The sequence below is a fragment of the Somniosus microcephalus genome, chromosome 5 (assembly GCF_052327205.1).
Source record: "Somniosus microcephalus isolate GS21.2 chromosome 5, FLI_Smic_1.0, whole genome shotgun sequence".
Classification (NCBI taxonomy): domain Eukaryota; kingdom Metazoa; phylum Chordata; class Chondrichthyes; order Squaliformes; family Somniosidae; genus Somniosus; species Somniosus microcephalus.
This window is the reverse complement of record NC_140991.1, coordinates 262,833,576-262,861,492: the sequence shown is the minus strand read 5'-3', so window position 1 is coordinate 262,861,492 and position 27,917 is coordinate 262,833,576. Positions and strand designations below refer to the sequence as shown.

Sequence of the window (27,917 nt, the reverse complement as noted above, 5' to 3'; positions counted from 1 at the left end):
ATTAATTACTCATAAAAGACGGAGAGTTAGGAGAGTAACTAAAAGGCTTTTATTAACAAAGAACAGAGCATGCCTCTCGTGGTTGACTGGTTTCCAAGAAGGCAGGGGGCTGCAGAGCAGTCACCTTTATACCTGGGCATGTGGGTGGAGCCAGAGGCGGAGCCAGCTGAGGCATGCAGATACAACAGTGTGCAACAACAGTGAACAACAATAACAGTGGTTTACCACATTCACCCCTTGTTTAAAATTGAGTCCGACGGGGTGAAGTGTACTAAAGGTTCGTGTAAGTGAGTCTATCAGGTGGCCTTGTATGCCGTCCTGATCGTCGTGGTGGCGGCGGTGATGGTGCAGCATCCAACGTTGAATCTGGCGTCTCATTGAGTGGTTGGGTGGTCAATGACGGGTCCTGGGGCTGCGGCATGCCGTCTACAGGGGTTGGGTTGTGGGTAGTGGTGGATGGCAATGGTAGTGTTTCAGGGGCACCCGAAGGTGCGAGGTCTCGTATGGAGACCGTGTCCTCCCACCCGTCCGGGTACGCCACGTAAGCATACTGGGGGTTGGCGTGGAGGAGGCTCACCCTCTCGACTAGGGGGTCTGTTTTATGGGACCTCACGTGCTTCTGCAGTAGGACGGGTCCCGGAGACGTCAGCCATGTCGGTAGCGAGGTCCCCGATGTGGACTTCCTGGGGAAAGTGAACATTTTTTCAATGGGGGGTGGCATTGGTGGCCGTACAAAGCAGTGACCGAATGGAGTGGAGCGCCGCAGGGAGGACCTCCTGCCAGCGAGAGGTCGGAAGGCCCTTAGATTTTAAGTTTAAGAGGACGGCCTTCCAAACCGTCGCATTCTCTCTTTCCACCTGGCCGTTCCCCCGGGGGTTGTAGCTGGTGGTTCTGCTTGTAGCAATACCTCTCGTGAGCAGGTACTGACGGAGTTCGTCGCTCATAAAGGATGAGCCCCGGTCGCTATGGATATAGCTAGGGAAGCCGAACAAGGCGAAAAGGTCATTCAGACATTTAATGACCGTGGTACTGGTCATGTCTGGGCAAGGGATGGCAAACGGGAAACGGGAGTACTCATCAATTATGTTGAGGAAGTACACGTTGCGGTCAGAGGAGGGGAGGGGCCCTTTAAAATCGACGCTCAGGCGCTCGAAGGGGCGAGTGGCCTTGATCAGGCTTGCTCTGTCTGGCCTATAAAAATGCGGTTTGCACTCAGCACAGATTTGGCAGTTCCTGGTCATGGTCCTGACCTCCTCGATGGCGTAGGACAGGTTACAGGATTTGATGAAATGGAAGAACCTGGTGACCCCCCGGGTGGCAGAGGTCATTGTGGAGGGTCTGCAGTCTATCAACCTGCACGTTGGCGCATGTACCACGTGATAGGGCATCTGGGGGCTCATTGAGTTTCCCGGGCCGGTACAAGATATCGTAATTGTAGGTGGAGAATTCAATTCTCCACCTCAAGGTCTTGTCGTTCTTGATTTTGCCCCTCTGCTTATTGTTAAACATAAAAGCTACTGAACGCTGGTCAGTGAGCAGGGTAAATCGTTCTCCGGCCAGGTAATGCCTCCAATGTCGCACAGCTTCCACAATGGCCTGGGCCTCCTTTTCGACAGAGGAGTGTCGAATCTCGGGGCCCTGGAGGGTCCTTGAGAAAAAGGCCACGGGTCTCCCCGCCTGGTTAAGGGTTGCAGCTAGGGCGAAGTCGGATGCGTCGCTCTCCACTTGGAAAGGGATGGACTCATCCACTGCGTGCATTGTGGCCTTCGCAATATCTCTTTTTATGAGAGTGAAGGCTGCACATGCCTCTGCTGTCAGGGGGAAGGAGGTGGACTTGATGAGGGGTCTGGCTTTGTCCGCATAGTTGGGCACCCACTGAGCATAGTAAGAGAAAAACCCTAGGCATCTCTTCAGTGCTTTTTGGCAGTGGGGGAGGGGGAGCTCCATAAGGGGGCGCATTCTGTCGGGGTTGGGGCCGATGACTCCGTTCTCCACTACGCAGCCAAGAATGGCGAGGCGCGTGGTGCGAAACATACATTTGTCCTTGTTGTATGTTAGATTCAGCCGCTGGGCCGTACGGAGGAATTTCTCTAGGTTAACGTCATGGTCCTGCTGGTCGTGGCCGCAGATGGTGACGTTGTCTAGATAGGGGAAGGTGGCCTGCAGCGCGTTCTGGTCAACCATTCGGTCCATCTCCCTTTGGAAGACCGAAACCCCGTTGGTGACGCCGAAGGGGACTCGGAGGAAGTGGTAGAGACGACCGTCAGCTTCAAAAGCTGTGTACTGGCGGTCCACAGCCCTGATGGGGAGCTGGTGGTATGCCGACTTCAGATCAATCGTCGAGAACACCCGGTATTGTGCTATCTGATTGACCATGTCAGATATGCGGGGGGAGTGGGTATGCATCTAACTGGGTGTAGCGATTGATCGTCTGGCTGTAGTCAATAACTAGGCGCTGTTTTTCGCCAGTCTTCACTACCACCACTTGTGCTCGCCATGGGCTAGTGCTACCCTCAATAATCCCTTCCTTCAGGAGTCTTGCTACTTCGGATTTAATGAAGCTCCTATCCCCGGCACTGTACCGCCTGCTTTTGGTAGCGATGGGCTTACAGTCGCGGGTGAGGTTAGCGAACAAGGGGGCGGGGGGGACTTTGAGCGTGGAGAGGCTGCAAATGGTGCGTGGTGGGCGATTTAAAAGCTGCTGGCTGCAGACTGTGAGTGGGGGGAGGGGTCCGCCGTACGCTAATGTGACACTTTTAAGGTGGCACTGAAAATCCAACCCCAGTAGAACGGCAGCGCAGAGATGGGGCAGGACAAGAAGTTTAAAATTTTTGTATTCTGTGCCCCTTACTGAAAGGGTCACTACACAGTAGCCACCGACGTCTGCTGAATGGGATTTGGAAGCCATAGAGATCCGATGGCGCGTTGGCAGGACCGGGAGAGAGTAACTGCGCACCGTGTCGGGGTGGATAAAGCTCTCCGTGCTCCCGCTGTCGAAAAGGCAGGTAGTGGCGCGGCCGTTTACCGTAATGTCCATCATGGACCTGGACAGTTGGTAAGGGAGAGATTGGTCCAGCGTCACGGAGGCCAGCGTATGGTCGAGCGAGTTGCTGTGGTCGTCAGACGAGGCGGTGGTTGAGTCCGGGTCACCCGCTATTGGAGTTGGGGGCGTCCAAGATGGCGGACAAAATGGCTGCGCCCATGATCCCGATCCCCACGCGGCTGGAGGTGTCCAAGATGGCGGACAAGATGGCTGCCCCCACGGTTCACACGCGGCGCTGCTGGCGTTAGCAGTTTTACCTTTGCAGGCGCTGACGTAGTGTCCTTTCTTCCCGCAGCCAGAGCAGGTAGCGTTTTTCGCCGGGCAGCGTGCTCTGGGGTGTTTTGCCTGGCCACAAAAGTAACATTTCGGGCCCTTGGACATCGCTGCAGCAGTTGGTGGCGGTCCCGTGACCTAAGGTTGCAGCGTCCACGGTGCGGAGCGGTTAGGGGAGAATGCGTCCATATTCCGGTGGGCCGCGTCTAGCGAGAGCGCGAGGGACACTGCCTTCTTCAGGTCGATTTCGCCCTTCTCCAGCAGTCTCTGCCGGGAGTAGTCGGACTTGAGGCCCGCAACAAAAGCATCTCGGATAAGTCCCTCCGTGTGTGTCGCGGCCGATACCTCTTTACAATCGCAGGCTCGGCCGAGTATCTGTAGTGCCCGTAGGAATGCCTCCACCGATTCCCCGGACTGCTGTTTGCGGGATCTCAGGAGGTGTCTGGCATAAACCGTATTTACCGGGCGTGTGTATTGTCCTTTTAGCAGATCGATAGCCGCCGCGTAGGTAGTCGTGTCCTGGATGAGCGTGTAGACTTGGTGGCCCACCTTGGATGCCAGGATTTTTAGTTTGTTTCCATCTAGTGTCACGGCTGAGGCTTCCAGGTAAGCTTCGAAGCAACGCAGCCATTGTGCGAACTTGGTAGACGAACCCGCCTCTTGAGGGTCTAGGTCCAGGCATGTTGGTCTGAGGGCATGCAGCAGCGCCTGCTGCTCAGCGTTTGGTGCCGTCATTTGCTGCAGCGCCTGCTGCTCAGCGTTTGGTGCCGACATTTTGTTTTTGTTAATAAAATTGATGCGCTATTAATTACTCATAAAAGACGGAGAGTTAGGAGAGTAACTAAAAGGCTTTTATTAACAAAGAACAGAGCATGCCTCTCGTGGTTGACTGGTTTCCAAGAAGGCAGGGGGCTGCAGAGCAGTCACCTTTATACCTGGGCATGTGGGTGGAGCCAGGGGCGGAGCCAGCTGAGGCATGCATAGATACAACAGTGTGCAACAACAACGGTGAACAACAATAACAGTGGTTTACCACACAGTCACCAACCAGGCCCCAGCCATGATGTTCTTTAACCGAAGGTTAAGATCTCGCTTGGATTTGCTCAGACCAAACGTACGAAGAGATGTTGAGAGTAAGCAATTCCAGCACATCCATGAGAAGCCAACAAGGAGCTTCAATGTAGGGCAACCAGTCTTGGCCCACGACTACCGAACAGAAAAATGGCAGCCAGGAACGATATGCACACGGCAGGGCCCACTAATGTACAGTGGACGTTGGGGAGAGCATCGTGAGATGCCATGCTGACCAGATCCTAGAGTCACAGGAACAAGTCAACCCCATGCCTCGCCCATACGGACCTGGTGATGAACCCGACGTACAGGTAGCATCTACCCCAGAAACAGTAGCATCGGAAGCTGATGAACCAACCGACGACAGGGGGCCAGAATCGCCTCCGCACCAAGAGCAAGACACTCGGGAAAGGCGCTATCCAGAAAGGATCAGGAAGCCTCCCCAAAGACTGAATTTATAAATAGACTATTTTCAGCTAATGTTGCATGTTAAAAGTGTTAATTGTAATTAGTTTGATATTTAATTGTTAAATGAGTGTTATGGTACTGTTAATCTAAAAGGGGAGGAATTGTAATGTATGTACCTTTAAGGGGGAGAACTACTTTTTATAGCTCATGTATACTATAGTACCGGCAGTGACCACACCTGTATATAACGTTGAGTAGTAATCTGTACAGTTCAGTTGCAATCTGAGCCACGTTGAGTAAACACCGTTTGTACCGTTCTCCGCAGTCGGTGTCTGATTATACACGGACATAACAGACCTTGCAATTGAAATATTGGTACAAAAATAAAGTACAGATAACTGCTGTCAAACTGAATCACAGACCGTTTCTTCTGAACTACTAATGTTACTTACGATGAGATGCTGACATTCTGTGCCGGGATCACCAGTACCCGGTTAGGAGCAACTAGCACCGAGCTGTCACAAGAAACGACTCGTAACCCAAGCAGAAACTTGCCAGGTGTAGCCCCTCCGACGCCCCACAGGCAGACGATCTGAAGATAGAGACAAAGACAAAATTGTCTTTAAAAGATTTTGGGTGATGTCAATTACTGAGTGAACACCATGGACAATTTCATTACTTGTCTTTCCCTTTTTAACAAATTATAAGACAAAAAAAGGAACCTGCATTTTTAAAAAGTGCCTTTCACATCATCGGGATGCCCCAAAGTGCTTAAATTAGTTTTGAATGGAAGTCACTATGGTTTTGTAGGTAAACATGGCATCCAATTTGCCCACAGCAAGGCTCCACAACCAGAGACGAGAGAAATGAGCAGTCAATCTGCATTTGGTGGTGTTAGCCGAGTGATAAACTTTGGTCAGAACACAGGACGAAATCTCCTATTCATCTTTCAATTGTGTCATGGGATCTTTTCCATCTTCCTGAGAAGGCAGGTGGGGTCTCATTTTAAAGTTTCATCCGAAAGATGGCACCTCTGACAATGCAGCACAACCTAAGCACTGCACTTAACTGTCTGCCTAAATTACGTGCTCAGAGGCAAAGGGGAGAAAACACGTCAGGTCCCACATGTACGCTGACGACACCCAGCTATACCTCACCACCACCACCCCTCAACCGCCTCTAATTTGTCATGCTGCTTGTCCAAATTTCAGTATTGGAGTAGAAATCTCTTCCAATTAAACATTAGGAAGACTGATGCCACCGTCGTATGTCCCCACCACGAACTGTGTTCCCTAGCCACCGATTTTATTCCCCTCCCTGGCCACTGTGAGGCTGAACCAGATTGTTCACCACCTCGGTGTCTTATTTGACCCTGAGCTGAGCTTCCAACCCAAAGACCGCCTACTTTCACCTCCGTAATATCCATCTCCACCCGTGCCTTAGCCCATCTACTACTGAAACCCTCATCCATGCTTCTGTCACCTCCAGACACAACTATTCTAATGTTACTTCTGGACTCGACTATTCCAATGCTCTCCTGGCCCGCCACCCATCTTCCACCCTCCGTAAACTTTGAGCTCATCAAAAACTCTGCTGCCCGTATCCTAACTCACACCAATTTTCGTTCACCCATCACCCCTGTGCTCGCTCACTTACATTGGCTCCCAGTCCAGCAACGCTTCAAATTTAAAATTCTCATCCCTCCATATCTCTGTAACCTCCTCCAGCCCTACAATCCACGGAGAACTCTGCGTTCCTCCAATTACGACCTCTTGTGCATCCTCAATTTCCTTTGCCCAGCCTTTGGTGGCTGTGCCTTCACCTGTGCAAGTCCTAAGCTCTGGTAGTCTCTCCCTAAACCGCTCAGTCTCTCGTCCTCTCTTTCCTCCTTTAAGATGCTCCTTAAAACCTACCTCTTTTACCAAGCTTTCCTAATATCTCATGTGGCTGGGTGTCAAATTTTGTCTGATTACGCTCCTGTGAAGCACCTTGGGTCGTTATACTACGTTAAAAGGGGCTATATAAATACAAGTTGTGTTCAAGCCACTCCAAGACTTTCTCACTGCCGCTGTATACTTGGAGATGAGCACTTAAATGTCTTAATGGACAGAGAAGGGATAGAGTGATACAGTAAGAAAGCTGGTAGATGGTGCTGATCTATTTGAAAGGAATGGGCTTTTAGGCCTAATGGCCTTTACCTCTAAAAAGTTTTTATGCTCTTATGTTCAAGGCAACCCAATATGTGATAGGTATGACAAGTTGCATGTTCCTAAAAATGTATCCCTCACACAGTGCATCTAATAATCGTACTGGAACTCTCCAGGATCACAACAGAGCAAATTCAGCAAGGCTGATCTTCTGGAGTGCAAGTCAGTGATAGGGTTATACTTTATTTTTAAACCAGTACTACATATACAACCAGACAAACCCAACCCACTGTTACTTCCAATAGCACATTAATACCATCTCATTACTCCAAAGACCCAGTCCCACATGATTCTAATGAACATCTTACCTCATAGAAACAGACTAAGAGTCTGTACATCAGTGCTACGGCCATCATTTTCTGAAGGTCTTCTAGAGAGGTGTCTTCATCTATTTCTTCAATTATGTAATTCAGGGCAAATTTAGAAAGATCCCTGTGTATCACAACACAGACAAGATGCACATGCATAAACAGATTATCACTCACCATTTGTGAAAATAGAAGTGCTGGAGAAAAATCTCGGAAGTACTGTACATGACTTTTTCTAGCGTTTGGAAAAACTAACATTAATTCCCCGCGCACTTCCATTTCCAATAATCAGTGTGTGCAAACAAAACTTTGAATCGCCACAAAGCATTCTCCATATTGTATAAATAATGTGAAATGATGGAAGAAATTAAAAATGAGTAAAATAAGTACTAATTCCCCCTACAATTATTGCTGTATACAAAAGCAAGGTGCTATAGAATTGTAGAAGTTTATGAAACAGAAGGAGGCCATTCAGCCCATCATGTCTGTGCCAGTCGAAAAAAGAGCCATCCAGCCTAATCCCACTTTCCAGCTCTTGGTCCGTAGCCTTGCAGGTTACAGCACATCAAGTGCATATCCAAGTACTTTTTAAATGTTATGAGGGTTTCTGCCTCTACCACCCTTTCAGGCCGTGAGTTTCAGACCCCCACCACCCTCTGGGTGAAAAAATTTCTTCTCAACACCCCTATCCTTCTACCAATTACTTTAAATTGATGCCCCCTGTTAATGACCTCACTAATAAAGGGAAATATGTCCTTCCTATCCACTCTATCTAGGCCCCTCATAATCTTTTACATCTCAATTAAATCTCCCCTCAGCTTCCTTTGTTCCAAAGAAAACAGCCTCAGCTAAAATTCTCCAGTCCTGAACATCCTTGTAAATCTCCTCTGTACCCTCTCTAGTGCAATCAAAGCTTTCCTGTAATGTGGTGACCAGAACTATATGCAGTACTCTAGCTGCGGCCTAATTAGTGTTTTATATAGTTCTAGCACTACCTCTCTGCTCTTATATTCTTTAGCTTGTGGTAATCTATAAGAATTTACAATTCAGCTGTTAGTCACTGCTTTGTAATAGTTTCACACGTGAAAGGGAAACAATGTCATGGGTGTGAACAACTAAATAGCACTTACCCACAGGACACTTCAATGTTTATTTGTAAACTCACTTTTAACAATAAGAACATAAGAATTAGGAGCAGGAGTAGGCCATAAGGCCCCTCAAGCCTGCTCCGCTATTCAATAAGATCATGGCTGATCTTTGACCTCAACTTCACTTTCCCGCCCGATCCCCAAATCCCTAGATTCCCCTAGAGTTCAATAATCTATTTATCTCAGCCTTGAATATACTCACTGATTCAGTAGCCACAGCCCCTTTGGAATAGAGAATTCCAAAGGTTCACAGCCCTCCGAGTGGCCAATCCCTTATCCGGAGACTATACCCCTTAGTTCTAGACTCTCCAGCCAGGGGAAACAACCTCTCAGCCTCTACCCCATCAATCCCCCTCAGAATCTTGTATGTTTCAATGAGATCACCTCTCATTCTTCTAAACGCCAGAGAGTATAGGCCCATTCTACACAATCTCTCCTCATAGGACAGCCCTCTCATCCCAGGAATCAATCTAATGAACCTTCGTTGCACCGCCTCAAAGGCAAGTATATCCTTCCTCAGATAAGGAGAACAAAACTGTGCACAGTACTCTAGGTGTGGTCTCAACAAAGCCCTGTACAATTGTAGCAAGATTCCTTACTCCTGTACTCCAACCCCCTTACAATAAAGCCCAACATGCCATTTGCCTGCCTAATTGCTTGCTGTACCTGCAGGCTAACTGTTTCCTGTATGAGAGCACCTAAATCTTGTGAACACCAACATTACAAGTTTCTCACCATTTAAAAAATATTCTGTTTTTCTATTCTTACCAAAGTGAATAACTTCACATTTCCCCACATTATACTCCATCTACCACCTTATTGCCTACCCACTTAATCTGTCTATATCCCTTTGCAGGTTCTTTGTGTCCTCCTGACAGCTTACTTTCCCACCTAGCCTTGTATCATCAGCTAACTTGGAAGCATTACACTCGGTCCCTTCATCTAAGTCATTAATACAGATTGTAAATAGCTCAGGCCCAAGCACTAATTCTTGCAGCACCCACTAGTTACAACCTACCTACTGGAAAATGACCCGTTTATCCCTACTCTCTGTTTTTTGTCTGTTAACCAATCCTCTATGCATGCTAATATATTACCCCCAACCCCATGAGCCCCTATCTTGCTTAACAATCTTTTATGTGGCACCTAATCGAATGCCTTTTGGAAATCCACATATACACTGGTTCCCCTTTATCTACCTTGCTAATTACATCCTCAAAAAACAAATACATTTGTTAAACATGATTTCCCTTTCATAAAACCATGTTGACTCTGCCTAATCATATGATTTTCTAAATGCCCTGCTGCCACTTCCTTAATAATGGATTCCAGCATTTTCCCAACAACTGATGTCAGGCCAACTGGCCTGTAGTTCCCGGTTTTCTCTCCCCCTTTTCTTGGGTTACCTTTGCTATTTCCCAATCTGCTGGGACCATTCTAGAATCTAGGGAATTTTGGTCACAACCAATGCATCCACTATTTCTGCAGCCTCGTCTTTTAGAACCCTAGGATGTTGGCAATCCGGTCCAGGGGATTTGTCGGATTTTAGGCCCAATAGTTTCTCAAGTACTTTTTCTCTACTGATCTTAATTACTTTAAGTTCCTCACTCATTAGACCCTTGGTGCCCCATTATTTTTGGTATGCTTTTTGTGTCTTCTACTGTGACAGATATAAAATATTTGTTCAAAGTCTCTGCCATTTCCTTATTCCCCATTATAATTTCACTGTGATTATCTACATGAACATTTTTGCGGCCTTCTGCGCATAGGCATGGTATCCCAGAGAGGATCAGAGGGGAGGAGGAGGAGGTCAGGAACTCATGTGGCTGGTGGGGGGAAAGAGAGTCAAGATCAGGAACTTGGGCGGAGGGAAGTAGGTCAGGAACTTTGGGGGAAGAGGAGGACAGGAACTTGTTGGGGAGGGAACAGGTCAGAAACTCGGGGATGTGAGGGAGGTTAGGAACTTATTTGGGGGGTGGGAGATAGTCTTAACCAGTGAGGGTGAACCCTGTCTGTTCTACGTGAGCTGTTCTGTCTGGAGCAAGGCAGTCAAAATGGTTCGAATTACACTTTGCAAACTAACTGATTACTTAGGTAGGCAGGATCTAATTGCACATTCCAGATAAACTGCTGGGTGTGTCTTGTCCTCCAAGGGGAAGAGAGAAAGAAATCAGGCGTTGCCTTCAAGGTGACTAGAGATCCAGTGTTGGAAATAAACATGACCTTATAATTTCTTCTGTCTAAGCCTCTAAGGGACCAACGCTTACTTTTGCTACTCTCTTCCTTTTTACATACTTGTAGAAGCTCTTACAATCTGTTTTTATATTTCTTGCTACTTTACACTCACTGTTTTCTCCCTTTTTATCAAAATATACATTAATGACCCTGTGGTGCCCAATGCCATTGGCTCCTTTTAATAGCAAATTGCTTAATTCAAATGATCAGTTTTGAGCAGAAAATGGCTCGAGCTTTATTTATAATGCGTAATTCAAATGAATAGATAATTCCATTATTTTGAGCAATAAACGACTTTCAATTAATAGTAGACTGTAGACATGCTACAGCACTGAATGGTTCTATAGATTACCAAATACTACAGAACCAAGTGGAGCTCTATGGATCACCACGTGGTACAACACCTGGCAGAGCCCTACAGATTACCACGTGGTACAGCATCTGGCAGAGCCCTTTGGTTCACCACGTGCTACAGCACCCGGCAGAGCCCTATAGATTACCGCGTGGTACAGCACTGCATAGAGTCCTATAGATTACCACATGCTACAGCACCAGGTGTAGTCCTATAGATTTCCACATGCTACAGCACCAGGTGCAGTCCTACAGATTTCCACATGCTACAGCACCAGTTGCAGTCCCATAGATTACCACATGCTACAGCACCAGGTGCAGTCCCATAGATTACCACATGCTACAGCACCAGGTGCAGTCCTACAGATTTCCACATGCTACAGCACCAGGTGCAGTCCCATAGATTACCAGGTGCAGTCCTATAGATTAACACATGCTACAGCACCAGGTGCAGTCCTATAGATTGCCACATGCTACAGCACCAGGTGCAGTCCTACAGATTTCCACATGCTACAGCACCAGTTGCAGTCCCATAGATTACCACATGTTACAGCACCAGGTGCAGTCCCATAGATTACCACATGCTACAGCACCACGTGCAGTCCTATAGATTACCACATGCTACTGCACCACGTGATGCAACACCTGGCAGAGTCCTATAGATTACCACATGCTACAGAACTGAGTGGCGTCCTATAGATTACTACATGCTACAGAACTGAGTGGCGTCCTATAGATTACCACATGCTACACCAGGCAGAGTCCTATAGATTACCACAAATTACAGCAACAAATAGAGCCCCATAGATTACAAGCTACAGTAGCTCGTCGAATCCTATAAAATTTTTTCGTACGGCTTTTAAGATACACTTGTCTTTGTCACAAAAACCCAGATTATTATTGCAGGTCTGTTGAGTGACATTAATCTGTTGAGAATATTTCTGTTTACATTTTCCTCTGGAACACTAGTTTAAGCAAAAAGTGCAATACTGTTAGTGTTTCAATGGTGGTGCAACCTACTCCAATTTCATTTCCACATTTTGTTAACTTAGGATCCCCTCAATCAGGCTGCACTTTTGCAACACACTCCAAATCAGCAATTAATCTACCTATATAGTTTCCCCCCCCCCAAATTCAAACCACAATATGCACAAAAACAAATGTATTTAAGATAGGCGCAGTTTCCCACACTATTTTCTTTGGGAATGTGTTACACCAAAAAGAAAAACTCGCATTTATATAGCGCCTTTCACGACCACCGGACGTCCCAAAGCACTTTACAGCCAATGAAGTACTTTTGAAGTGTAGTTACTGTTGCTATGTAGGAAATGCAGCAGCCAATTTGTGCACAGCAAGCTCCAAGAAACAGCAATGTGATAATGACCAGATAATCTGTTTCAGTGATGTTGATTGAGGGATTAAATATTGGCCAGGACACCAGCTACTAGTACTCCAGCTGACTGCGCTAGCGAAGAGTGCCAAAATTGTTAGCAATGCAATACGCGACACTCAGACAGATTAGTACTGAACAGGTACACACAACAGCTGGAGAAGCAATTTGTTTCCGTGTGGAATCAGAACTTTGACACCAAAACATCATCTTATGGTGCCCACTGTACCAGAAGTTTGAGGCAACTCCAATACAAGTCGCATTATTAACCACTGCCAATTGTATGTTGCTTGATTGATTGTCAGTTTACATTTATTAGCGGCAACTCAATCGCTGGATAGCCTTCCCATTATGACTTGCTGTGTTTTAACAAACTATGTACATACAAAAACTGCACAATGAAACTGTGCCTTAATTTATGTAAAAGTCCCATTACTTACTTGATTCCACAGATGTGCATTACAGTCAGCACCACTACAGCTTTTAGCAGGAATAGGATCAGGAAATCCACCATCTCTGCAAGGAATCGTTGCATCAGGGAGGGGATTGTATACTCACGCCCTTTAGAAATAAGACATTTCATTTTGTAATAGTTTTGATTTGAAGAAACAAAGTCTACACATCATTTAAAAATATGCAAGAAAAAATTACTCCCACTGGACCACGAATGCTGCCCCTTGAATGAGTGACAGTCTCCCCCCATCCACCACCCCACAACAATGAGTCACCTACATAGACAGGGAGGAGATATACTGCTAACTTTATAAAAAGGGGAGAACCTCACTCTCACAAATAAATACACGTGCCCTACCAATGCTCACAAGTAGTCTGGACTATCGATGTTTAGCTGCTAATGTGGAGGTGTGTTTAACACAGACTTTCCCTATACAGCCGTTGCTCAAGTACTCCCCATGGGGAAGTGGTCTATCTCGGTGAATCCAGGTCACTGTAACTGCTTGTTAACTCCAGAGCTCAATTACAGCTGCATGTAAATTTCTGGCTCCAGGTCAGAAGAACCCAACATGAAATGAACACATTTTCTCTTTTTTTGAAGAAATACTTTTGCATCTGTAATAAAATACAACACTCTGAACCATGACATTTAGAGTGTGATGAGCCTATGCTAGAGGCAAGACAAAAAGGATATTCAATGATGAGCTCTATGAAGACTTCTAAATAAAAAGGAGCACTTTTAAACAGAAAAAAGCAACAAAACTGATCCCAAGTGTAAATGGGCTGATCTATAAGGAAACATTAATGAAACTTGAGTTTTATGTTCTCAAAAAGGTGGTTAAAGGACCTTATCGAAATATATTAAGTAATAGATAAGGTGCATCCAGATTATTACTTCAAAATAAGCTATGAAACTAGGACCAGAGGAAATAAGGGAAAATGTAATTTACAACAGACATCAGAGAAAACTTCTTCACTCAAAGGAGTGATGAATGTTTGGAATAATAAAATACAGTTGGATACGGTAATAAAAAAATTAGGGGGTACTAGATGGATGGGCCAAATGGTCTCTACCTTCCTGACTTTTTTAATGTTTTTATGGCCTGCTGAAAACAAACTGTAGAGGACTGGAACAGGTGTACGTGGACATGGACTCTACTAGCCTCTGGGGACACAGAAGGCCTTGGAGGAATAGTGCCGGGCACCAGGTTCCACATAGTCCATTAAATGTTCCAGCAACCCTGGTTCAGCGAGTGATGATTAGCTCCCCACATGAGCTTCTGATTACAATGGGAAAGAGTTCGTGTGACAGCACTGTCTGGGTGAGATCAGCAGGTAATAATTATACAACAGCAGAAAATGCTGGAAATACTCAGCAGGCCAGGCAGCATCCGTGGAGAGAAAAACAGAGTTAACATTTCAGGTCTGGGACCCTTCGTCAGAACTGGAAAAATGATTCTATAACATTTACTGCGGAGTCTGGACGTTTAGGGTTCATTAGGTGTAATTGCATCAACTCTCATGTTCCTGCCACAAACAGAGGTCTGCGTTTGGGACCGACAGCTCTTATGGCACTGCTGCGGTCACAGATATTTTGGCTGTGTTTCTCTGATAGTGTACAGCATGGACTCTCTGTGTAGCAGACTAGCTTGTCAAGTCCACTATTCTGTATGAATACAGACTTGCATTGATTATAAATGTTAAAGATCGGTTTTCTCACAGCATCCAACTGTAATCGATTACTCCAAACAATTATCGCTCCTTTGAGTAAAGACGTTTAAAAAAAAAAAAAATTCATTCATGGGATGTGGCCGCGCTGGCAAGGCCAGCATTTATTGCCCACCCCTAGTTGCCCTCGAGAAGGTGGTGGTGAGCCGCCTTCTTGAACCGCTGCAGTCAGTGTGGTGAAGGTGTTCCCAGAATGCTTAGGTAGGAAGTTCCAGAATTTTGACCCAGCGACGCTGAAGGAACGTCAACATGTCCAAGTTGGGATGGTTTTTGACTTGGAGGGGAACTTGGAGGTGATGGTGTTACCATGCATGTGCTGATGCTCCTGCTGATGTCTATTCTAAATATAATATTCCCTTTATCTCCTCTGGTCCTACTTTGGGGACTACAATATTCAGACAAAGACCAGTTAAAGGCTTTGCAGAACCCAATAATCCAACAACAGAGGTGGCAAGAAGTCTCTCATGCCCGTCACATAATCTGTAGAATGGGTTCAGGCTGCGTGTCAATAGGAATGTGATGAAGGTTGAGCTTCCATATAGGACACCCACTCTACTATGAACTTTTTAAATCAACAATTATCACTTGTTTGGCATTTACACTACAATTATTTCAGTGCAATGTGGTTTTGTTTTACATCCCTGCTACAATTATAGTATCAATGCAGCCTAAATTAAAAAACCTGACCCGAGAGTGAGAGGAAGAGGGAGTCCGGAGGGAGGTCAGGCCCCCACTCCAGATTTACGCTACACAGGTTTAGAGGAAAGCCCTTCACACCGACCATGAAGTTATAGTATGGATATACACCCAGTGGAGAGAAGAGGACATTATTAAGCAATGAAGTGCTGCAACCCTAAGATTGGAGATAAACAATATCACATGACCTTTCTCAACAAGAGTTACAGACTGGAGTCATTGCAGAGCTGCAAATAACACACCATTTGTCTGTCCACGGTCCAATTCCACAGTGACACACTCATTGTTAATCTTTCAGAAATGGAGATAACCACTCTACAGAGGGTGGCACAATCAGCAAGGAGGGCCACTGACATCCAAGAATTTGTTGATAAAGGAGAGAAACAGTGAGGTCAAGCACATGCAGACAACTGTCTCTGTTGTGATCCAAATTTAAATGGTGTGTCTTTTCTCGTCAGGCGTCGCAGTGGCTCTGATAGCGTTGCAAACTGCGGGATGAATCTGCTACTGTACCCAACGAGTCCCAAGAAACTCCTCACCTCTGTAGCATTCTCTGGTTCCCGAGCTTCTGCCACCGCTCGCACTCTCTCTGCTGTTGGTCCGATGCCCTTTTCAGACAACAGGATTCCCATGAAAATCAATCGGTCCATGTTGAATTGGCACTTCTCGGAGTTTAGTGTCAGTCCACTTTCCATTAGTCTGGTCATGACAGTGTGCAGGCGTCTGTCGTGCGTTTCCTGGTCGTGTGCATGCACGATAATGTCGTCCGAGATGTTTTCAACACCCTCTATTCCAGCTAAGGCATTAGCTATCTCGTGCTGATATTGCTCACTAGCTGAAGATACACCGAATATCAGCCTCTTGTACCTGTATACGACGTTATGTACTGCAAACGTTGTGATTTCTCGTGACTCAGGGGTCAGTTCTAGCTGGTGATAACCCCATTTCAGGTCTAGCTTACTAAACACCGTCGAGCCGTTCATACCTTGGAGTATCTCATCAACGGTGGGGATTGGATATCATTCCCTCACTATTGCCAGGTTTGCTCGTCTCATGTCTAGGCATAACCTTACATCCTTATCCGCTTTTGGTACAATAACCACAGGATTTACCCATGGGGTGGGACCAGTTACAGGTTCAATAATGTCCATGTCCCTCAATTGTTTTATTTTGGCCTCTACTGCCCCCTTTAAGTTGAATGGTGTACGCCTGAGTGGCTGGGCCACAGGCTTCACTTGTGGGTCGATATACAAACTGATCTGTTTTGTGTTCAGCCTTCCTACTCCCTGGAACACCTTTGGATACCGCTGTTCTAGTAGCTGTCTTACATCTACCACAGCTGAGACATCTGCGCCTATTTTTAAAACTCCTAGTTTCATGGCTGTCTCCCTTCCTAGCAACGGCTCTCCATGGCCTTTAACCACAATGAACTCTGCCTGCTCAGTTCTCTTACCCATTGTAATCTCACATGTGAATACACCTTTAACTGACAGTGGTCGGCTACATAAGAGAATAACTTTCTCGCTGTCTTAGGGACATGTGACTGACACTTAATGTGTTCTGACTTTAATCCTTCCCATGTATTCTCATCTATCACATTATTAGTTGCACCCGAATCAATTAACATTCTCAGGTTTACTCCCCCCACACAAAAGGTAAGTCTCTGTCACGTTATTTCCAGTAACAGCAAATGCACAGTTATTTTGTTCCTCTACATTGTTCGCACTGTGTTTCTTTGTACCCTTTGTGCGGCATACTTTGGAGAAATGATCCTTTCCCTTGCACTTATGACACGTTTGTCCGCGTGCTGGGCATTTCAGATCTCTGCCCATGTGGTCTGTGTGTCCACATCTGTAACATTTCCTTTCATTCCTATCGGCATTTCCTTTTGGTTTCTCTGTCGAGCTTTTCGTATAATACCCTCTTTTCTGTGTAACACGACGAACAGTATCTGTCTCCACCTTCTCTGTACATGACATGGCTGACATCTGCTCCTCGACATTTTCACATTGTGAGGCCAATTGTAACGTGCAGGCGAGCGTTAGATCATACCCTTCCTCTAGCAATTTCCTCCGCACATAAGCTGACGTGCACCTACTCAGGATAGTGTCTCTTATTTGATTATCCGCATCCCCCCCAAAAGCACAGTCTTTAGCAGCCTGCTGCAAGCGAGTAGCAAATTGTTGCACAGTCTCACCTGTCTTCTGGGACAACTTATGAAAAGTCTGTCTAGCAAATGCTGCGTTGACCTGGGGCATGAAGTAGTGATTCAAAGCACTAACCGCCGCTGTGTAGTCTGCTGGCTCTCCTGTGTCCGGTAGTCGAAAAGATATCCTGGACATCTGGTCCTGCTAGGTGTAGAAGTAGAGCTCTTCTCCTCTGCTTTGTGGCAGCTGTAGAAGTACCGTCGATAATGAGTCCTTTGCTGTCGGCATAAAGCTCAAAAGACATTAACCACCTCGTCCACCTTGGACCCAACGTGGCTGGCTCGGCGAAACATGCAAAATTTTGAATGCCGGTCTTCTCCATCCTAGCTAACTAAAACTTGGGCAACTACTTATCTAAAATGATTCCTGTTCGTTATCCTCGTCGCCAATGCTGTATCTATGCTTTAATGCGTTCAATCAAGCATGTAGATATGTCGAATTAAATCAGAGTCAGGCAGACAGGCTTCTAACTGTGATCTTTACTTTATTGGTAAAATGGCTGACTGCAGCTTTTCTGGGTAATTCCCATAATGCAATGCACATTACATTACCGTATTAACTGGTGTTAAACTCGCACATTACATTACCGTATTAACTGGTGTTAAACTCGCAATCAATACACGACACGCAGGAAACCAGCACTTCCGCTCCCCTGAAAGCAGGGGTTCAGAGGTCGAACGCGTGCGCGGGAGAGGCTGCGCGTGCGCATCGAACTTAGGTTTTTTTTGCAGGTTTCTCCGGGAGGGTAAGTCTCCAGAAGTTAGACATTTAAAAAGCAGGCGTAAGGCCTGCTTTTTACAAGGTAAGTGGTGAATTAATTAAAATTAAAACATTTTTTCCACAGGTTTATTATTTTTAAATACTTTAAAGGAAAGTTTATTTTTAGCCCCGTAAGAAATTAAAATTATTTTTTTCAAAAATTTAAATTATTGTTTAAAATAGTTATTTCATGTAATTTATATTTATTTTTAAAATGTGATGGTTTTTTAAAAATTTATTTGAAGATTTAGTGATGTTATGGGGCCGTAGTGTTTCTAACTTTTGACAGGTCTTCCTGTCAGACTTATGAATGGAGCATTCCCTGCTCTGATTGGCTCCCCATGACCCACGTGATTCCAGGGGACGCATCGAACTAACTGCGCCCCCGAGATACGCAATCACTGCGCGCCGGCAGCTGGAGCAGGCCCAGGATCGCAATTCCACGCGGGCCCACAGCTCAACAGCCGGTGTGCAAGGTAAGTGCAGGTCGGGGGCTTACACCCGTGGGAAGCCCCCGACCTGAATTTCTGGGCCATGATATTTTAGAATGACAGGTACTTTAGTCCATGTGACACACAACGTAGTATTGTATAATCATGGACAGTGTTTATGTCTCAATAGTCTTTTCCTAATAGATGCAAATGGCCTGCCTTGAGGAAAGCTGCCTGCGGTTATGGTGGAGCGGTGTTTGAGCCAGCCTGTCCTTGATGCCCGCAATGTCTAACCACAGTAAATAGGCACATCCTGAGGCCAGGTAGAGACTCATTTCTGTTGTTCCAGTAAATTTGTAGATTGCCAGCTGCTAAGTCCAGGTTATGAAGGTCAGAAGAAACCAGCCGAGAAATGAATGCCTTTCTTTCAATTGTTTAAAAAAAATGTTTAAGTAGCTACTCTTTCTTTGGTAGGTGCCCTATCCTGTTCAGTTCTGATTTGCTGCTGTTTTATGAATGCAATGCTCAAGCTAATCAGGTGCAACTGTGGCACACACTTTTCATATGTGACACTTTCAAGTGTACAGACGCCTTGTATTTACACAGATGGGCTGCAGCACGGTCAAAGTGACTGTACAACTAGACCTGAAAAATCAAAATGGCAGCTCTGACAAGATTCAGTACTGCTCAAAACTATGCGGACTTAGAATTCCTTAATACTAGGTAGCTCTTTCGGTTTTACAGAACGCTCCACTAATATAACGCTGCATTTTGGTAGGAAGAATGAGAGGCAATGTAAACTAAATGGTACAAATTTAAAGGGCTGCAGAGACCAGAGAGACCTGGGGGTTCACATACACAAATCTTTGCAGGTGGCAGGAGAAGTTGGTAAGACTGTTAAAAAAGCATATAGGATCCTTGGCATTATAAATAGAGGCATAGAGTACAAAAGCAAGGAAGTTATGGCAAACCTTTATAAATTTCTGGTTAGGCCTCAGCTGGAGTATTGTGTCCAATTCTGGGCACCACACTTTAGGGAGGATGTCAAGGCCGTGAAGAGAGTGCAGAGGAGATTTACCAGGATGATACCAGGGATGAGGGACTTGGTACGTGGAGAGACTAGAGAAGCTGAGATTGTTCGCCTTGGAGCAGAGAAGGTTAAGGGCGATTTAATAGAGGTGTTCAAAATAATGCGGGGTTTTAATAGAGTAAACAGGGAGAAACCAGAGGACACAGATTTAAGATAATTGGCTAGAGGGGAGATGGAGATTTTTATTTTTACGCAGCGAGTTGCTATGATCTGGAATGCCTTGCCTGGAAGGGTGGTGGAAGCAGATTCAACAGTAACTTTCAAAATGGAATTGGATAAATTCTTGAAAAGGAGACATTTGCAGGGCAATGGGCAAGAGCAGGGGAGTGGGACTAGTTGGATAGCTCTTTCAAAGATCCACCACAGGCACGAATGGCCTCCTTCTGTGCTGTAAGATTCTATGATATTTGCAGAAAATCAGGACAGGAAGTGGATATGATGGCACGGCTCACAATATGGGCAGCAAACAGTGGAAAAAACAGAAAAGCTACTTGAACAAGTAAGTGGAAACAATTTTTGGCAAAAAATAAACAGAGGCCCAAATATTTCTTCCTGTGTTCCCTGCAGCATTCCTTTAAATAAATTCTTACCAAAATATCACAAAAGACATTGGTGATATTAAGGACAACAATTCCTTGCATACTGTCTGGAGCAATGAGCCTAGATTTTTCGATTGCCGTTATTTTAACACCAGCAGTAACCCTTGTGCGCCAAGCCTAAAATAAATGGATTAAAACACTGATCAGAAATTCAAAAGCCCAGATGTCTAGCAAAGCTACAATGCTCACTGCTCTTTCACCACCCCTGACAAGACAGCTACAGGATCTGGGAACTGGAATCTTCAGCCCAAAGACAGTCTCCAAGTCCACACTTTTGAACACCAGTCCCTGAAACGTCCCGGGCATTTAAATAAAAAAGGTACACAATTTTCAAGAACCAGAAGTATCAGCATCAACAAATTTTAAAAAGGAGCCTCACCATTTTTAAATGCACTGCACACATTACTACTTTTAATTCATGTTTTTCCCCCAAAACGTATCTGTTTTAGACACCCCAAGTAAGGCAGTCCCCACCCCCCGACCTCCACATTAACTGAAGCAACAGATGTGACAGGAAACCTTTGGCATCGGCTACAGTAGTAACCTGGGGAATGGAGTCAAGCTGCTCATAAATGGGGTCGTGGAGCTGCTGTATGGCCAGCTGCAAAATGGTGGTTCTGGATGAAATTCTATTCTGTTGTGGCAGAAGGGAATACAGTAGTGTAAGGAACAGCTGACCAGTACATTTTAACACCTCTGCATAACCTCTGCAGACTTGTACTTTGCTGTTCTGGCTATATAGTGCAGTATTCTTATTTAACAAGTGCTTTGCCACATTGTCTAGACATTGAAATCGACCAGGTCGTTAAAGCACATGGGATTGGGGGTAAGGTACTGACTTGGATAGAGAACTGGTTGGCAGACAGGAAGCAAAGAGTTGGAATAAACAGGTCTTTTTCTGAGTGGCAGGCAGTGACTAGTGGGGTACTGCAGGGATCAGTGCTAGGACCCCAGTTATTCACAATATATATTAATGATCTAGACGAGGGAACTAGATGTAATATCTCCAAGTTTGCAGACGACACAAAGCTGGGTGGGCGTGTGTGCTGTGAGGAGGATGCCGAGAAACTCCAGCATGATTTGGACAGGTTGGGTGATTGGGCAGATGCATGGCAGATGCAGTATAATGTGGATAAATGCGAGGTTATCCACTTTGGTGGCAAAAACAGGAAGGCAGATTATCTGAATGGCAATAGATTGGGAAAAGGGGAAGTGCAACGAGACCTGGGTGTCCTTGTGCACCAGTCGCTGAAGGTAAGCATGCAGGTGCAGCAGGCGGTTAAGGCGGCAAATGGTGTTGGCCTTCATAGCGAGAGGATTCGAGTACAGGAGCAAGGATGTCTTGCTGCAGTTGTACAGGGTCTTGGTGAGACCACACCTTGAGTATTGTGTGCAGTTTTGGTCGCCTTATCTGAGGAAGGGTGTTCTTGCCATGGAGGGAGTGCAGCGAAGATTCACCAGACTGATACCTGGGATGGCAGGAATGACGTATGAAGAGATATTGGGTCGATTGGGCTTATATTCGCTAGAGTTTAGAAGAATGAGAGGGGATCTCATTGAAATTTATAAAATTCTAACAGGACTAGACAGACTAGATGCAGGAAGGATGTTCCCGATGGTGGGGGAGTCCAGAACGAGTGGTCACAGTCTAAGGGTAAGGGGTAAGCCATTTAGGACTGAGATGAGGAGGAATTTCTTCACCCAGAAAGTGGTGAACCTGTGGAATTCTCTACCACAGAAGGCAGTGGAGGCCAATTCATTAAATATATTCAAGAAGGAGTTAGATATATTTCTTAAGACTAAAGGGATCAAAGGGTATGGGGAGAAAGCAGGGACAGGGTACTGAATTTGGATGATCAGCCATGATCTCATTAAATGGCGGAACAAGCTCGAGGGGCCGAATGGCCTACTCCTGCTCCTATCTTCTGTTTCTATGTCCCTTTCTAAGCTAATTAAATTTCATTCGTTGTATACTTATAAGTCATACTTTTTTGACTAATGTTAGATTTAGTTTGCCATTTGCCAGCCCAATTGAATAGCCAAACAACAGCAACTTGTATTTATATAGCGCCTTTAATGTAGTAAGACGTCCCAAGGCGCTTCACAGGACTGTTATAAAACAAAATTTGACACCAAGCCACATAAGGAGATTTTAAGGCAGATGACCAAAAGCTTGGTCAGAGGGGTAGGGTTTTAAGGAGCGTCTTAAAAGGAGAGAGGCGGAGAGGTTTAGGGAGGGAATTCCAGAGCTTAGGGCTTTGGCGGCTGAAGGCACAGCCACCAATGGTTCAGCGATTATAGTCAGAGATGTTCAAGAGGCTAGAATTAGAGGAGCGCAGATATCTTGGGGGGGTTATGAGGCTGGAGGAGTTTACAGAGATAGGAAGAGGCGAGGCCATGGAGGAATTTGAAAACAAGGATGGGAATTTTAAAATCGAGGCATTGCTTAACCGGGAGCCAATATAGGTCAGCGAGCACAGGGAGGACAGGTGAACAGAAGTTGGTGCGAGTTAGGACATGACCAGCCACGTTTTGGATGACCTCAAGTTTATGTAGGGTAGAACATGGGAGGCCAACCAGGAGTGCATTGGAATAGTCAAGTCTAGGAGCTAACAAAGGCATGGATGAGGTTTTCAACAGCTGAGCTGAGGCAGGGGCAGACCAGGCCATATCCTTCTGTAACTTCTGTCCATTGTCTTTAGTGCTCTCCTTATTTTAGCTGCAAGGATATACTGTCGAAGAAGTGTCAAAGAGCTCCACATTATACTACCAATAAATTATGTTAATAACTCCTAAAAGGCACAGTGTAAGCCATTAACAGCAAAACTATAATTTCCAATGGTGAAGTCAAAATTGCTGCATTGTCAGCTACCTGATTGTTGGTACAGTACTTATGTATATGCATGGCCATTTTCATCCAGTTGAGGTGAGATAGTTGCAGCAGATATTGGACTGCTGTCAGTCAAATGCAAGTGAAAAATCTAATCAGGGAGTTCAGAGGTCACCATATATTTCAAGAACCATATATCAAGCAATTTATGTTCATTAGCTGAAGCCCTTGATTGGATAAGTGTGCTCTAATTCACTGACAACCAACCATTCAGTGGCACTTATAAATTCACTATTCTCCATTGTGTGCTTATTTGATTTCCTGGATGGATTCAGTATTGCATGACAGCATCGCAAGGATTTTGTTTGAATTACTAGCATTCAGTGCTCTTTCCACCAATATGTTGTCCATAAATAAGGAGGTTGTTACTGTATATAGGCACTATTGGTTAAAACTTGAGATGCATTTTAAGTGAGAGGATAGCTTAGGAGCAGGCTCGAAGGGCCGACTGGCCTACTCCTCCTATTTCTTATGCGCTTACCGTTGCAATGCCTGATAGTTCTAAATCTCTGTAAAACTTTAGCGTTTACCAAAAGCTGCATTTAAAGTAATCATATAAATTATTATACTCCACCGATAAACGAAACTGCTGCAAGTGTTTTGATGGAAAAAGAAATGCGTGTAAATAGTACTGCGTGTCATTTAACAGCTGATTCAATGTTACGGTTTGCAGTCACTCTCCAAATCTTATTTGGATGTTGTTTGTGAAGCTTGTACTGGTAAATGCAGAGCCAAGATGTTTCTAATTAGAACTTTGCGCCCCTCTTTTACTTTAAATAAACTACATACAGACACCTCGCCAGTCGTGTCTTACCTCCCGGGTGCACGTTCCCTGCCTGTTGCTGTGCATTAGTGGCTGGCAGCCTGATGCCGTTCGCCGAGGCAGTTGCAACCTGTTGCTGCTGAGGGTGTTCATCTTGAGTCTGCGCCGCAGCAGGAACCCCGAAGTAGGGAGCGTAAAGCGAGAAGGGATTGTAGAGATTGTTGGCCCCGGGCACCGCAGCCTCCCCTCCGGCGGCGGAGGCGGCTCCTTCGCTCTGCCTGGCTGAGCTCGCCCCGCCGGCGTTTGCGGTAGAAACGGTGGGCAAGGGGTAATAGGGAGGGAGCGGGGCCATCATCATCATCATCCAGCTCTGCCATTGCGCGTAGCTATAATACTGCCAGAGCCACTCCTGCACTTTCCTACAATATTCCCCAGCGCCGGCGGTCCCGGGGGCTCCCCGGCTTTTCCCAGCCAGGCTGTGGGTAGGGGAGCAGGATCCGCCCCTGTGCCTGGCTTCCCTGCCGCTCTCCGCCATTGTTGGAGTGCGGAGTTTGGAACGTTGCCCGGGTGTGGAGAATCTTTCGCTGCAACGGTATGATAGGGGGGGCGGGGAGGGGACACAAATAAATCAAACGAGCAAATGCATTTCAAAAACCTAGCTGTTTTACTGCAGTTTTCATTTTTTTTAAAAATGTTGTTTAGAAAGGACAGGGTCTTCAAAGTTGAAGATAAATAAACCAAAAATCGGCATAGATGAGAATGTCACCCCTACGGGCCCAGAATAGACGCGCCCGTCTCTGGGTGACGTGTTTCACTCGGGCTGGGTTGTCAAAGTGTCAGAGTGGCGAGCGCACGGGCCAGCCTCGCAGTCCAAAGGACTTTTGCTGGTGATAGGCTGCTCTGCTGAATCCAGCCCAGGCTGCTAATGGGAGGGGAATCCTAGATGTTGAAAACGTGTTTGTTTCCCCTCTTAATTTCTCCCCAACTAAATCAACATATTTCAGAACATAACCCCCCCCCACAGCATATTTATATATATTATAATAATAGAAACAGAGTTAACGTTTCAGGTCGATGACCTTTCGTCAGAACACAAAAGGTCATCGACCTGAACCATTAACTCTGTCTCTCTCTCCACGGATGCTGCCTGACCTGTTGAGTTTTTCCAGCATTTTCTGTTTTTGTTTCAGATTTCCAACATCCGCAGTATCTTACATGTTGTATTAGAGATTTTTCACTCTTGATAGAAACATAGAAGATAGGAGCAAGAGTCGGCCATTCGGCCCCTCGAGCCTGCTCCGCCATTCAATGAGATCATGGCTGATCATCCAAACTCAGTACCCTGTCCCTGCCTTCTCCCCATATCCCTTGATCCCTTTAGCCTTAAGAAATATATCTAACTCCTTCTTGAATATATTTAATGAATTGGCCTCAACTGCCTTCTGTGGTAGATAATTCCATAGGTTCACCACTCTCGGTGAAGAAATTCCTCCTCATCTCTGTCCTGAATGGCTTACCCCTTATCCTTAGACTGTGACCCCTCGTTCTGGACTCCCCCGCCATCGGGAACATCCTTCCTGCATCTAGTCTGTCTAGTCCTGTTATAATTTTATAAGTTTCAAGGAGATCCCCTCTCATTTTTCTAAACTCCAGCGCGTATAAGCCCAATCGACCCAATCTCTCCTCATACGTCATTCCTGCCATCCCAGATATCAGCCTGGTGAATCTTCGCTGCACTCCTTCCATGGCAAGAACATCCTTCCTCAGATAAGGCGACCAAAACTGCACACAATACTCAAGGTGTGGTCTCACCAAGACCCTGTACAACTGCAGCAAGACATCCTTGTTCCAATACTCGAACCCTCTCGCTACGAAGGCCAACATACCATTTGCCTTCTTAACCGCCTGTTGTACCGGCATGCTTACCTTCAGCGACTGGTGCACAAGGACACCCAGGTCTCGTTGCACTTCCCCTTTTCCCAATCTATTGCCGTTCAGATAATAATCTGCCTTCCTGTTTTTGCCACCAAGGTGGATAACCTCGCATTTATTCACATTATACAGCATCTGCCATGCATCTGCCCAATCACCCAACCTGTCCAAACCATACTGGAGTTTCTCAGCATCCTCCTCACAGCACACACGCCCACCCAGCTTTGTGTCATCTGCAAACTTGGAGATATTACATCTAGTTCCCTCGTCTAGATCATTAATATATATTGTGAATAACTGGGGTCCTAGGACCGATCCCTGCGGTACCCCACTAGTCACTGCTTGCCACTCGGAAAAAGACCCGTTTATTCCAACTCTTTGCTTCCTGTCTGCCAACCAGTTCTCTATCCAAGTCAGTACCTTGCCCCCAATCCCATGTGCCTTAATTTTACACGCTAATCTCTTATGCGGGACCTTATCGAAAGCCTTCTGAAAGTCCAAATACAGCACATCCACTGGTTCTCCCTTATCTATTCTACCAGTTACATCCTCAAAAAATTCCAGTAGATTAGTCAAGCACGATTTACCTTTTGTAAATCCATGTTGACTTTGTCCAATCTTGTCACTGTTTTCCAAGTGCTCTGCCATTACATCTTTTATAATTCCCCCCTACCGATGTCAGGCTTACCGGCCTATAATTCCCTGTTTTCTCTCTACCACCTTTTTTGAATAGTGGGGTAACATTAGCTACCCTCCAATCCATGGGAACTGTTCCAGAATCTATAGAATTTTGGAAGATGACCAGCAATGCATCTACTATTTCTAGGGCCACTTCCTTAAGTACCCTAGGATGTAGACTATTAAGCCCATGGGATTTATCAGCCTTCAATCCTATCAATTTCCCTAACACCATTTTCCTACAAATACTGATTTCATTCAGTTCCTCCCTCTCATTAGACCCTATGTTCCCCGACATCTCTGGGAGGTTATTTGTGTCCTCCTTTGTGAAGGCAGAACCAAAATATGTATTTAATTGGTCTGCCATTTCTTTGTTGCCCATTATAAATTCCCCTGATTCTGACTGCAAGGGACCTACGCTTGACTTCACCAATCTTTTTCTCTTCACATATCTATAGAAGCTTTTACAGTCAGTTTTTATGTTCCCTGAAAGCTTACTCTCATATTCTATTTTCCCCCTCTTAATTAATCCCTTTGTCCTCCTTTGCTGAATCCTAAACTGCTCCCAATCCTCAGGTTTACTGTTTTTTCTGGCCAATTTTTATGTCCTCTCCTTGGATCTTATGCTATCCCTAATCCCTAAATGATTGACATTTGACAGATCTGACCTTTGCTGTATCAGATGGAAATGAGGAAATATGCCTATTGTTGCAGACAACCATTATTTTCTGCGGTTTTAATTCATTCAACATTAATTTCTGGGCTTTGGTCTCAATAAACCATTGATGATTCTAATAGTCTAAAAGTAGCATTTCATAACAGTAACTGCCCCAAAGCCTTGCAGTTTTAGTCACAGGATGGCTGCTTGCACAACCTTGGCTTGGTGTGAGTTGTCATCTTCTGCTTTTGGAAACAGGATCTGATGTACATCTTTGAATCCCTCAGGGGAAGACATGGTCCATTCAGGCCCCGTCTTTCAGAGCAGATGTTAAACCAAGGCCCGGTCTGCTTTCTCAGGTGGATGTAAAAGATCCCATGGCACTATTTCGAAGAACAGCAGGGGAGTTATCCCTGATGTCCTGGCCAATACTTCTCCCTCAATCAACAGAACAAAAACAGGTTACCTGGTCATTATCACATTGCTGTTTGTGGGAGTTTACTGAGCGCTAATTGGCTGCCACATTTCCTACATTACAACAGTGACTACACTCCAAAAGTACTTCATTGGCTGTAAAGCACTTTGGGACGTCCGGTGGT

General features: G+C 45.6%; 1 protein-coding gene across 2 annotated transcripts in view; it reads right to left on the bottom strand.

Moving 5' to 3' along the window:
• fam8a1b (family with sequence similarity 8 member A1b) overlaps positions 1-24,664 on the bottom strand; it is a 49,377-nt gene extending 24,713 nt beyond the window's left edge. Inside the window, exons 1-4 of one of the 2 annotated variants that reach the window (XM_085988898.1) lie at positions 24,102-24,664; positions 12,875-12,995; positions 7,311-7,434; positions 5,248-5,387 (exon numbers count right to left, since the gene is read on the bottom strand). In XM_085988898.1, coding sequence (XP_085845024.1) covers positions 5,248-5,387; positions 7,311-7,434; positions 12,875-12,995; positions 24,102-24,585 — 869 coding nt within the window. In that variant the 5' untranslated portion in view covers positions 24,586-24,664. The remainder of the gene's footprint in view (positions 1-5,247; positions 5,388-7,310; positions 7,435-12,874; positions 12,996-24,101) is intronic. The other variant, XM_085988897.1, reaches the window with a different exon arrangement.
• Positions 24,665-27,917: the final 3,253 nt, after the last annotated feature.